We start from the raw sequence: 13,414 nt of genomic DNA on the forward strand, positions 1-13,414 counted from the left end.
ACTCCAGGCATTGTGTCAAGGGCTCTCTGAGCCTGGCCTCAGTATCCCCACAACAGCCCTATGATGGAGAGACTATTTTTATCCCTGTGTTTCCCAGATAAGGAAACAAAGGTTATTAAAGGCCTGAGTCAGAACGGCTTCCAGGGGCCGAGTCAGCCCCAGGGCCCAGGTCTGTGTGACTCAGGTGACGAGACTCAGTCATCACATGGAGCTTCCGGGAGCCAAGTCAACACTCACGTCCCCATCTCTAGGCACGCCAGTCAAGCCAGTGCTGGCTGTCAGCGGCCTGACGAGGCAGCAGGACACGCATCAGCCTGACCTCCCTGCCAGCCGGGTTGAGAAACCCGCCTGGGCCCAGAGCCCCGAGGACCACGCCTCCCCCGCTTGTTCCTCCCGCGGCTCCACGTGCTAGCGCCTCGGGATGGACGCAGGGACGCCGGTGTGCTGTGTGCAGGGTGACTGCTCCTGTGTGGCTCTGTGCATCTAGGCTAAATGTTCACCGTGACCAGGTATAATTACAGTCTTACCCCTCGTCGGTCATGAGGTTCTCAAAATATCCCGACGGGATGAATTAAAACTAGTAAGAGGGGTGGGGACCCAGCTCAGTACAGATGTCTTAAAGTGTTGTCTTCTCCCTTCCACTGAGGACATGTGGGAGCCATTCCAGGGGTGGGCTGGTGGGGTCTCCCTACTTTTTCTGCTCTTCCCCAGTGGGAGGAAGGCCAGCGGAACAGTGTGACCAGGACCGTGGGGACCTGGGAATGCGGAAGCTGGGGGCTGAGGATCTCCCTGCTCCTTACTAGGTGCAGCGCCAGGGCAGCCACCGGCCCCAGCCTACAAAGGGAGGTCATTATACCCATCGTGTTAGATAGGACACGCCAGGCACCTTTCGTGTGTTCGCACACGCCGCTCTCAGCACAGCTCCAGATGGATTCCTTGTCAGGATCCCCTCCGGAGGGAAGGAGGAAGAAGAGTGAAGCGAGTGGAATGGGAGAAGGCCTGGCTGGGGAGGAGGTGAAGGACCAGAAAAGGGGCTTCTCGGCCCACGGAGCAGAGTTGGGAGACTTCAGGAGGTGGTTGGTCTTAGCGTCACAGGCTGTAGGGACAGCAGCTCTGGGGGACACGCGGGGCGAGGGGACCCTCTGTGCTAAGAGTCAGGGAAGTTGTCTCCCTCAGTCCCTGTCAAACTGGATCGGAGCCTCTGCATGCATGCTTGCAGCTGCCCTGGACCCCCTCCCCTCCCCTCCCCTCCCCTCCCCTCCCCTCCCCTCCCCTCCCCTCCCCTCCCCTCCCCTCCCCTCCCCCTCCCCTCCCCTCCCCTCCCCTCCCCCTCCCCTCCCCCTCCCCTCCCCTCCCCTCCCCCTCCCCTCCCCTCCCCTCCCCCTCCCCTCCCCCTCCCCTCCCCTCCCCTCCCCCTCCCCTCCCCCTCCCCTCCTCTCCCCTCCCACTCCCCTCCCCTCCCCCTCCCCTCCCCTCCCACTCCCCTCCCCCTCCCCTCCCCTCCCCTCCTTCCCACTCCCCTCCCCTCCTTCCCACTCCCCTCCCCTCCCCTCCCACTCCCCTCCCCTCCCTCCCCTCCCCTCACCTCCCCTCCCCCCACCCAGAAACACCTTCCCTCCTGCCCTGCGCTCCTCTGAGCCCAGCCCCATCAGCACAAACCCATGACTCCCAGCAGGATGAGAACCACATTTCAAGCACCACGTGTGGGATCAGGCTGACCCTGCTTTGTCACTTCCCGCTTTGTGACACAAGACCAGCTCTTCACGCTCCTTATTTCGCTTGCATAACCTTAGATGCAAAATATGTACCAGAAAGCAGCTTCCTGGTGTGTGCGGGGCATTCAAATCCAGCTAATGGTCGCGATGCTGCCGCTGAGCATGATGGAGGTGACTGGGGCCCACTGGGGAAGGGAGGCCACCGACCCCAGCCTTCCTGGCTCCCCAAGGGGTGCCCAGGCACGGAGAGAACGGATTCCCTGTAGCTTTTGTGGGATGCACAGGGAAGAAAGTGAATAGAAAGTGAAGAAATGATCTGCACAGCTTTTTTTGCAAGGTTCCCAGCATGTGGGGTGGTCCCTCCCTTAAATCCCCTCCTCCCCTCAAATTCCCTCTGGAGGCAGCACTCGTGGGTTTGAATCCCAGTTCTGTCCTCTGTTGCTGTGACCTTGGGGAAGTTAGTCAATCTCTGAGTCTCACTCCTGATTCCTCAGAGCTGGTGAGGAGAGAATGGCCAGTCGCCGGCCAGCAGGGGTCACGCCCCCTCACCGGGTGTCGTTCTCAAAAAGTCTAGAGAAACTGGCATGTGTGGGAAACGTCTGCATCCTTCAGGGAGCGGGAGGTGTCCGGTGTTGTTTTCTTAGCCAGTCCCAGGTGGGAGAGGATTTGCAATTCAGCACCCTGCTCTTTTCCTGAGCCTTGTGACTTGGCGAGGCTCCTGGGTGTAAAGAGAAGCCGCCTGCTCTGGGCTCAGTGTCGCCAGCCCAGCCTCCCAGCTCCTGAAATTAGCCGCTGCAGACACTGCTCTCCGGGCACTGGGTGAGGAGGCGGCTGGCATCCCTCGGGCCCGGCCATGGAGGAACAGGACCGCGCCTGCGGCTCCACCTGGGAGCCCTCACAGGGCAAGAGCCCCCCGGACTCACCTTGGTCATGGGTAAGGGCCAGGGCGTGGCCACTTGCAGACCACACCCCCTCCTCCCCCAGCTGAGGAGCGCTGATGGGACCTGCGGGTCTCATTGGGGATTTGTGCATTCCTACTTCTTCAAATGAGTGACAGGACCAGCTGCTGCCCACGGGCCCCTGCTATGGAGGCTGCATTTATAGAAGAGGGTTTAGAACTTATTCAAGAAGCGAAGGCTTTTTTCTTTGCCTTGGATGGAGGGAAATAGTGATTGCTTTGAGCCCCAAGATGGGGCATAATTTGAGGGCTCCCGCTCGCCAGGCACAGTGCTGGGACCTCTTGTTGTCCTCTGTGTCTGCATGCGGGAGAGGAGGGAGGCCCTGAGTGTTGAAATTACTGGATCGACAGTCATTTAAGCATGGTTGTCTCAGAGAGTGTGACCTGTGTGCTGTGAGTGCCCCTGGACTCCAAGGCCGGTGGCTGCACCGTCCTGCCTTTTCTGGATCCCATCCTAGATGCCAAGGCTTTGTTCAAAGGTAGTTATTTTCATTTAAAGCCCCAAAGCAAGAGCAGAGGGTGCTCAGATAACCCCAAGTGGAAGTGGGGACCGAGGACGGAGCCTGGGCTAGAGTCAGGCCTTGTCCTTTCTTCTGAAGGCTGGAGGTTTGGCTGCAGTGAAGACAGGGTGTTAATCTCCCACCCCGAACGGCATCTAGGACACCTGTGATGTTCCTCAGCTGCAGAGGCTGGGCCGGCACTGGAGGGTTCCACACGTCCTGCAGGCAGAGAGAGCCTGGGGCCTTCTGCTCCCTACGGAGAAGAGGGTGAGGGTGTGGCGTGCGCGGGGCAGACAGAGCCTCCCGGCTGCTGGTTCCCCAAAGCACCTGTCGCTTGCACTTCAGGCACGTTCCCCCCCGCAGCGCGGCTCCTTTCCCTGCAGGGGCGAGGGACCTTGCTGTTGGTGCTCGGGTCAAAATGCCGGGGGCTGGGGACGGGGGGCCGAGAGAGAAAGAGCGTCTGGATTCTGCTCTCACCATTTGCCACTTGGCCCTTTGGGCCGGTGTTTCCTGGGTGGACAGATGCCTGCAGAGGAGACTGGTCAACAAGCCTCCCTCTGCAGGCTGAGGACAGGAATGGGGCCTCCCCCAGCAGCGCTGTGCAGATCAGGGGCACCCACGCTCAGGCTAAAGGGACGGTTTTGTGGTTAGCTGGGGATTAAGATGGCTGTGTCTCATTTCCATTCCTGGAATATCTCTCTTGGACAGAGCAGCCCCGTGCTGCCTGAGAAGCACCCCTACTTCTCCCGCGTGGGGAGCGCTCTCAGAAACCTCTCCCAGGCCCACTCTGGGACCGAGTGTCCCCGGCCCTGGGATGCAAGTTTTATTATCGTGGGTATCTCTCTTGTGCAGCCCAGGCCGACACTGTCATTCCCATTTGACAGCCGAGCACACTGAGGCTTTGAAGTTGGGACTTGCCCACTGCAGCTTGGGGGCCGGCGGAGGACGGAGACAGGATGGCAGCCCCGCCTGTCTGTCATCCCTGGTACCCAAGGCCGCTGTGATCCGAGGAAGCTCTGACGATATCTGCTTTCTGCTTGTGTCTTTGGATTATCAGTTATTTTTCCTGGTTATAAAAGTCTGTTTATTACAGAAGATTTAGAATCTACAGCAAAGTGTAAATAAGATAGTAGAATGCCAGTCATCTTACCCCTCGGGAGGAGTCTGGGAACTTTGTAAACAGATGTCGTGCTTCATTTCCCTGAAGGCTCATTATAGTTGAGCCGCAGAAAGGATTTCAAAGCCTCTGGTCCCTTTTTATTTCAACCCTTACACCGCCCTGTGTGCTTGGTTCTAAAATCCTCAAAGGCCCCTTGGCTGTCCCACTGTGGCCTGGACCCCCGCTGCGTGGCGCCTGTGACTGTCCTCCCTGGGAGAGGCAGGCATCCATGGCAGGAGCGGGGGAGGGGCGGGTGGGTTGCTGGACCCCGCTGGCCCCTGCGGGGTGTCCACCCCTGGGCGCGGGGTCTCAATGTGCCCGGGAACTCGGGCTTGGCTCGGGCCGATGCCCACGTCTGGGAGGTTCTGACCTGCTGTGCTGAAGGGTGTCTGCAGGGCGGGGATCCTGGGAGCCTAACTGGGCTCCAGTGAGAGAGCTGGCCCCCTTCCACTGCTGGGGGCTGGGTCCAGCCCTGGGAGGACAAAAGAGGGCCAGGTCCAGAGTCGGGCTTCAGCAAAGCAGAACTGGAACACAAAGCAAGAAATGAAGGCAGATGCCCAGATGGACAGACTGCCATGCAGGAACGCTTAGGAGGAGGCTGCAAGAGAGCTGGCCAAGCAGGATGGGAGAGGCGGGAGCCACAGCTGCTGTGGCCAGGAGCCCGGGCTGGGCTGGCTGCTTGCAGGAAGGGGAGAAGTGGCTCGGCCACCATGGGGCACCTTCATTCCTGGGGCTGGAAAAGGGCAGCTGGCAGCTGAGCCCTCAGAGGCACCTGTGAAGTTGGCACCAGCTACCTGAACATTGGCCACGACCCTTCCCAGACACTGTGGGCGTGATCTCCAGGCCCTGAGCGTGTGCAGAGCCCCAGGGGGCACAGAGATGGGTGAGACCTAGTGTCTACCCGAAAGAGGTCCAGGCGGAATTTGAGTGGGTGGGTCTGCACCGAGCCAGCTGCCAAGTTCATGGGGACACAGATCAGGAGGAATTCCTACTGGCAGGGCTGGAGGAGGCGTCTCTGAGAAGCTGACATTGGAACCAGGCCTTGGCGAAGGGTAGGATTTCAATAAACAGAGCACACGGTGGGTGGAGTCTTCTGAGCCAAGGGTTCAGCCTGAGTGAAGGCTGGGCTTTGCGAGCACAGGGCGTTTCCCTAAAGCTAAGTCTGAAGGTTTTGTTCCTCAGGCCATTTGGGATTTTATTTCTCCTTAGCTGGGGCGTGCATGGTGACATTCGTCTTGGTCAGGCACCCAGCCTGTGAAAGAAAGCACACAGTCACGGGCCAAATATGCGGGACCCAGCGTGAATCTGGGGGTGGGGGAGGTGGGAGCCATGGGGCTCGAGTGCTAGTTTTGCCACTTACAAGTTTTGATTAACTGGAGCCTTAGTCTTCTCATCTGTAAAATGGGGCTTACAATACCTAATAATATAATAATCACAGCTATTGGGTAAATGGTAGCTATTATTCATAATAGCACCCAAACCCGAAGAAACGATAGCTTGTTACAGGTTGGACTGTAAATATCACAGTGAAGAGAAATCAAATCCTTCACATTTGGACCGTGGGTCTTAGCACCGTCAGGAGGAAAGGCACAAATCCAGACCCCCGTGTCCACTAATGCAGAGAATTCTGAGGGAGTCTTTGTCCAGACATTTTGGCTCAGCATTCAAGGCCTCTCAAAAGCTGGCCTCACCTTCCTGCTCTTGGCTCTGTTTCTCCTACCATGACCTTGTGCTGCACAGCGAGTGCCTTTCTTCAGAGGCGCTGAGCCAGTCGTGTTAGCTGGGTCTCCAGGGAGGTGGCCATCAGGACCCCAGACCCATTCTGCCACCTCCAGCCCCTGAGGCTTGGGCAGGGGCTGGAATTTGGGCCTCAACTGCTCAGAGCACATGCTTGCTACCTAAATGCCTTTGGGAAAGCTGACCGGAAGCCAGATGATACCCTCCTGGACTCCTTTCTTCAGGGACCTCGGGGGCCTGCACCCCTGACTGTGGTGAGGGCATGGAAAGACAGACTCAGGGAAAGGGTCCACCTCTCCCTAGACCCGCAGCCGACTTGAAACACCTGTTTGCCCACCTGGTCCAGGGAGGCTCCCAAGAGGCTACTGTCTGGGATCAGCCTGAAACCGCCCCCTGGGTGTGTGTGCATGGGGAGGCGGAGACAGAAAAACTAGGAAGCCGTCCCCACGCACCCTCGCTCTCCGGGAAGCAGAGCTTGGCTTCTTTGCTCCTTCTCTCGGTGTCCTGGGCCCACCCGATCCCCCTTCAAGTGAAGTCACAGGGGAGGACTGGAGCGCCCCCTGGAGGCAGTACTCTGCCACTACACACAGGAGAACCACCACGGCCTCCTAACGCAACCATGAGGCAGATGGAACTTTAAGTAGGGTCGGAAACTTAGGATGAACAGGGAAACTCAATGCAGCAAAATCAGTGATTACTGGGTCCAATTTGAACTCCTCGCCATTACGTTTGTTTGTGATTAACTCCTTGCGTCAAACTGCTTTATTTATTTGGCCGTGCCGTGCGGTTTGCAGGATTTTGCTCCCCTGCCAGGGATTGAACCCAGCCCCTCGGGCAGTGAAAGCGTGGAGTCCTAACCACTGGACCACCAGGGAATTCCCAGCAGCAAACTGTTGTTGGAATACATTCTGCATCTTGCCCAGAGAGAGATGCGGTTCCTTCCTTCTCAACTGATCCCAGACCTACTCATCCTTTAAGGCCCGGCTCCCATGCCACCATCTCTGTAACATTTCAGTTGGTGTTTAAGGTTGAGGGCCCCCTCCCTCGTGTCAAGTAATGCGTCAATTTTCTCGGCTTCATGTTCTGGATGTTTCTGATGGAAAGAGATTTTGTTTCCCTTTATGGAATTGGAGTGCAGGGGACGCTGCCTTTAAACTCGGACTCCAGCTGGCACCCCTCCCCCACCGCCTGTTCTGTTCTCATACTTATCTACAGCCTCTTCTCTCCCGTTGAGCGGTGAGCTCCAAGCGAAGCGAGGGTGTCTCCATCTTGGCATCGCCACCCCTCCTAACACGGCTGCCTCTGCCCTGGGTCAGTCGGATTTACACCTATTGTCCTGATGTAATTACTTGTAGCCTTCGGCTCTGGAATGGGGTCATCACTCTACCTGGCCCACACCTGTCAGTCCACACCTGTGCCTGGCTTTGGGGCCATCCGCTCACCCGCAGCTTGTTCCCAAAGGTCTTTTCTCACTGCCACTTAGGGGTCCTAGTCATCTCCCCCACCCCTCCGGTCAGGGCTAGAGCGGGTGGAGGGCTTTGTGCGGTAGCGCTGTGTTTCATGCAAAGATTAGGATGTAGCGTTACTGCAAGGGACAGATACTGTGTGGGGTCCAGTTCCCTGCTGATGCTGGCCCCTGCAGACACCATGCCTTGCCATGTTAGCAGAAAAACTAAGGGAATAGATTAAATAGCTTCTCTGCTGGGGCTCAACGCCCAGCTCTCCGCCTTGCTAGCTGGTGACTGACCTTTCGTAGACGCCTTTCCTTGTGTGCAAAAAGGATTTTGTGAGAACTCAATGAGTTAAAAGCCATAAAGCACTCAGTATGCACGTAACGAGTGCTGGTTCTTATTAAATCCAGCACAGGCCCTGTTTCCCGCAGCCTTGAAGCAGATTTCCATTCCCTCTCTTAAGCCTTGCATGATTGGCCTTTTTGTCACCAGGTGACCTCTCTCCTGGAACGCTAGACTCACGTGATGTGCGATGTTAGCCCCCTAAGACGCTCCTGAGAAGAGAGACAGTGAGGAAAGAGCAGATCTGCATCTTCTAGCCCATTCCTCTCTGGAAAACAGCAAGAGAAATTGTCATGCGCGCTTGAACGTATTTTTTTGTTCTCCCCCTCTCTATTTTGCCAAAAGTATAATTAATTGAATGCATTTACATTAAAAGTATGAACATGATGAGGGCTCCTCTCTTTGCCAACACTAAGTTTTGCTGTACATGTATACGTGCTATTGAGAAGCAAAATGCCGAGGTGCCCTAGAGCTGTGGACCCAGGGTCTCAGAACCAGGGCCGAGGGCCCAGCTTTCCAAATGACTAGTTATCTGACCTTGGACAAGGTCATGTCTCTGAGAGGCTCAGTTTCTCTGCCTGGTGCTGGGAGGCTCAGATGAGTTATGTGAGTTGAAGCACTTCGCAAACTGTAGGGCTCCCTAGAGATGCAGTTGAACTCGTGGGTATCCGCTCTGCCTGCCCTAGACCCTGCGGGGCTGCAGAAGAAGGGCACGTGCTCTCGAACTGAAACGATAGCCAGCCAGATTATGTGGCAGAAAGCTGGCGAGTCATGCTTTGAACCGTGAGGTCTGGAGCCTGAGGACGGTCAGGTTCAGAGATGGAAACCCTTGGAGTGAGGCCGCTCAGGAAGTCGGCTTTTTGTGGCAGGTGGGCCTGGAGCTGGACCTGAGGGCTGGGAAGGGGGGCTGAGAAGGCAGAAAGAGAGAAGAGAGGCCAGGGGCAGCTTTTGATTTGGAGAGCTGCAGGTGCGCACTTCCTGGCCCCTGACCCTCACCCCCCGGACTCCGCAGAGGAGAGAAGGCGGAGGCGGGGCTGCCCCTGCACCTGCAGTGCCTCCCCTTTTCCCGCCTCCGCCAACTTGCTCTTAGCGTCTCTGATGCTCGGGCTCTTCATCTTTACAACGGGGCTAATACACCGCCTTGGCTAGCTTACTGTGAAGGTAAATGGGGTGAGGTTTGTAGAGCCTTATTTTATTTTTCTCTTAGCAGCTGCATGAAAAATGCAGTAGAAGGAGCTGTGGGAAAAGTATAACTTCACTGAAAATTCAACGTGAACTGTAAAGTTCGTGAACCACAGGCTGGTGTCATGCTGGTTCTCTCTGATCCAGGGGGTGGCCCTGGATCTGGGCTGGCTTCTGGAGCTGGAAACCCACCGTTTTTCAGTGTCAGGAATGATCCCCACGTGAGCAGGCACGTCTGGGGAGCATGGGCCAGCCAGGGGCATGTGGACATCTTGTCTTTTTTTCAAGGAAGAAGCACTGTGACCCAGAGCTGGAGGGTTGGGAGGTGTTGGAGATGAACGGCTGATGGTGCCAAAGGCTTCAGTGATTCACAGTGGAAATACAGACTAGGGCAATGTTGTGTGACGTATGCGTTGACGTGACCTTTTCTTGGGAAAGACTACTGTTTATCCTGAGAGAATGCACTTCCCACTTTGGGGAGGTTAAAGTGTCTTTCCTTTATGAAATGATTATTATAGTAGATACCTTCCTTCCTTCCTTCCTTCCTTCTTTTCTTAAGATAAAGAGTTGACAGTTCTATGTCACTAATCACCTGTGGTCCTCCAAACAAAAGTAATAAAAGATTACTGTCTCTTTATTCATTTATTCATTCTAGTAATAAATACTCATTAAGTTTCTATTATGTGGCAGACATCTTTCTAGGCACTGGAGATGAAGCAGCAGATAAAAGGCCGAATATCCCTGCCCCGCTAGAGCTTACATTCTAGGTGGAGGAGAAAAGAATTAGCAAATAAAAAGTAAACTATATGCCAGATGGAGAGCGGGGGTATAAAGTACAGTAGGGAGCATAAGATGGGAGGATGACGAGCTTTCAGATGGAGATGTCAGGGCAGATCTCCCTGAGAAGGTGAGAGTTGAGCACTCCCCTAGTAGAGAACCTGGGGGAGGGGTTGCCACCGTCAGTCGTCCACTGATCCTTCAAGGCCTTGTCCAAGTGCAGCCTTTGCCTGGAAACCCCAGCTGCAAGTGATGTCTCCATCCTCAAGCCCCATCCTCTTTTTGGAACTTGGCACACACGGTCTTCCATTGTAGTTGTTCCAAGACTGGTCCCTGGCACACAGCAAGTGCTTGGCATTTGTTGAAGGAACAGGTGAATGAATGAAATGACAAAGTGAGAACCCCCAGGTCTTTATCACTTGATGGCGAGCTTTTGCCTGGTCTGGTCTTCATTTACGCACTGCTAGCACTTACTGTGTGATCACCCACAGCCCTGCCCTGGGTGGATGGGATGCACTTGGAGAGGAAGGAACCAGGGAGTAGGTGGGCCCTAGAAGCAATTGAGAGATGGCTCTGTAGGGACTTCCCTGGCGGTCCAGCGGTTCAGACTCTGTGCTTCCACTGCAGGGGGCGCGGGATCGATCCCTGGTCGGGGAACAACGATCCCCGCGAGCCACGCAACACAGCCCCCCCAAAAAAAGAAAAAACAAGAAATCTCCGAGGTTGCTCTGTAGTTAGGCCCAAGGGTGAAACGGGGGGCAAAGACCGGAATGTCAGGAAGGAAAGACTCTGGGAAAGGAGACGGCTCATAGGAAAGGGTGGTACCGGAGGGTCTCGCCCAGGTGAGGTATTCTGGAATGCTTGAAGTTAGTGGATATTGGCTGCTGGACAGAGGCTGTGTGGTGTGTTTTGGGGGGTGAGCTGGCCTGGTTTAAAGGCACAGGACTGGGGTGGATGGCCACCACCTGGGCGCTGTGAGCAGAGCGTATGCTCACCAGAAAGATCATACCCATCCCACGCGAGTGATCTAGAAGATGCCTGCTCTTGAGGCTCTGGTGGTCGGACGCTAGCTTCTGTTATCTGTCCTGTGTGAGATGCCATAAATCCATTCCTTGCAGGGTGTATGGTTGGGTTGCAGTCTAACGGTGATGAATCGACATGAGTCCTTCTGTCAGACAAGAGCCCTGTTTCTCATCTTCCCCCTCCGCCCTGGATGCCCTGGGGGCTGAGCCTTTCTAAGTGCCCAATTGCGGGATTGCTCTGAGACTAGATTCCAGGAATAAGCTCTCCACTTCCTCTCCTAATTCTAAATCCTGCTCCATTGCGTGGCTTTTGACGGTAGTTTTCAACAGTTTGATTACTTGAGTTTTTTCCCCAAGCTGCTTAGATCCTTTTTGGATTTGTTAAAGGATATAAGCAAACAATAAGCAAAAGTTTGGAATAAAAATACCTAATGTCTTCTTAATTTATCAGGATTGACAGGAAAGCAGGACGTTCTGGGAATGTGACACTCCTAGTTGGTTGGTCTGTAGTCTGGGGGGAGGGGCTGAAGAATGTGACATCTCCTTCAGCGGGGACAGCACGGGGGCGGGGGGGGGCAAGAGGGGCGCCTCTGAACTTTTGAAGAGTTTATTGTCACCAGGATGAAGAGAATGAGAGTCTCTCTCAGTAGGAGGGGAACACAAAGAATTTGAATGTCTGGAGGTCTAGGTTCTAAGCCACAGTGTGGCTTTGAGCAGGCCTGCTGTCACTTTGGAGCCGTGCCTCCGCCCCCATAGAGCCGTCTGCAGACCACAGGAGACCCTGTCTGTGTAGCTACAGGCACAGGAGCACCCACTCTGCAGAGCTAAGCTCACTATTCCTCAAGCCTTATCAGGTGCCTTTGTAGAATGAGGGTGCGGCAGGGCTGCCATGTAGGGTCCTGCAGTTGCGGTCCGCACAGAGTTCTGGCTCAAGGGCAACCGGGGGTGGAAAGCCAACCTGCACTCCGCTCACCAAGCCTGCTGGACTCTGGGACTGAGGGTGGCTGTGACAGTCGGGAGGAAGGGGCACCTTTTTGAAATCTGTTCAAACAAAGGGGTGCTCTTTCTGCACTCTGCGCTCCAGAGGGGCCCTGTGTGCCAGCTGTGGCCCGGGGAGTTGGGCCTGACCACGCTTTTCAGCACTTGCATTCCCCGATACGAAACCCTTGCTATCAATGAAAATATCTGCAGATCCCTCCCTGTAAATGAAGTAAAAATGGGGCAACTTGTGAAATGCCAAGATGGCGAGTTTGGTGCCCTCCCTCCTCAAGCGCCCACATCAGCCGCCACCGTGTCCCCGCCCTCGCTCTCTTCACCGTCACCCAGGGCTCCATGCAGCATAGTCTGAACCCCCTGGAGGGGGAGGTAACCTCCTGTGGTCCGTCCAAGTGGACCATCTTGGAATCACAGCCTGGAATTCTTTGGGGAGCAAAATGGAGTGACAGTCTCTGGACTTCAGATGGGTGCGCTGAGCCCTTCTGTGGAGCCATGGCTGGGGGACCCTGTTTCCATGTCCTGTTACATCCAGCGGGCCCTGCACGTTCCTCCTTTACTCCGTAAACGTGCAGCCTTTCGTAGGGAGCATCTAACTGCTGTCGTTCGGTGTCCTGGCCCAGAAATGCCCTCTAGAGGGCGCTGTGACACTGGGACCCATGTCCCAGTGAGGGACATGGAGAGGGACCATGTCCCCTCTGCTCCATACAAGTGCGGGACAAATGAAAACTGAATCAATATACAAAACATTTTGGCCAACAATTAGAGAGTTGTGTTGAAATTCCTGAGTGAATTATTTTTATCTAAGGTGATGTGAACTTCAAAGGAGTTCAAGATAAAGGAAATGGGGACTTGGGCTAGCTAGTGACTTCCCCTGGTTTGACCCAGGCAGAAACTTAGTCTATTAATAGACATTTGGCGGACACTTCACGTTTAAAGGTGAAGCAAGATGGGCTCAAGTTTCTAGGTGTTGTCCAATTAGAAACGCCAAACAGGTAAGAGGTCACCAGATGGAAAGAGAAAGAACAGTAAGTCTTACAGGCTGAACACTGAGCGGCCACCTGGTAGAGTAGTGTTTTTGCAAACATATGAGTTATTCGCAATTTATGGGTAATTTAAAGTGCTTTCAAAGTGATACATGTCCAGGTTTATTATTGTTGTTTACTGAGTGCTTTCTGTATGCTAGGCACCCGATGAAGCATTTTTCTTTTTGTCTTATCAGTCTTCATAAGTACCATGTGAGTGGATTTTAGCCTCCTTTACACACAGAGGCGCTTAGAGAGATTACGTAAGTGGCCTGAGGTCTCACAACTAGCGGTGAAACCATTATGCCTGCTTCTGAAGACCTGCCCTCTCCACCGGAAATGCTGCTTTTCTGTTTTTCTCTGGAAGCTTTCGCAGGAATGAGCTCTTTCACGGGAGCCAGTCTCCCAGCTTCACGTCTCTGCTCAGCCCTGTTGCTCAGGGTTAGAGATTTGAATCTCCAGCAGGGACCGTCTCACTTGAATGACGGTCATTTTTCAACCGGCCCCGTTGCTCCTTGCCTCTTCCTGGGGTGACCTGGCGGCGGAGCAGTGG

At 54.9% G+C, this 13,414-nt stretch overlaps 1 protein-coding gene across 4 annotated transcripts in view; it reads left to right on the forward strand.

The window, feature by feature from the left end:
- Positions 1–2,568: 2,568 nt before the first annotated feature.
- LPIN1 (lipin 1) overlaps positions 2,569–13,414 on the forward strand; it is a gene marked incomplete at both ends in the record, with an annotated part of 116,223 nt that continues 105,377 nt past the window's right edge. For all 4 annotated transcript variants that reach the window (XM_082851265.1, XM_082851266.1, XM_082851268.1 and 1 more), the window contains one exon: positions 2,569–2,649. In XM_082851265.1, the coding sequence (XP_082707391.1) occupies positions 2,569–2,649 (81 nt within the window). The remainder of the gene's footprint in view (positions 2,650–13,414) is intronic.

This window comes from Leucopleurus acutus (genome assembly GCF_964270905.1).
Source record: "Leucopleurus acutus genome assembly, chromosome: 12".
In the NCBI taxonomy this organism is placed as follows: Eukaryota; Metazoa; Chordata; class Mammalia; order Artiodactyla; family Delphinidae; genus Leucopleurus; species Leucopleurus acutus.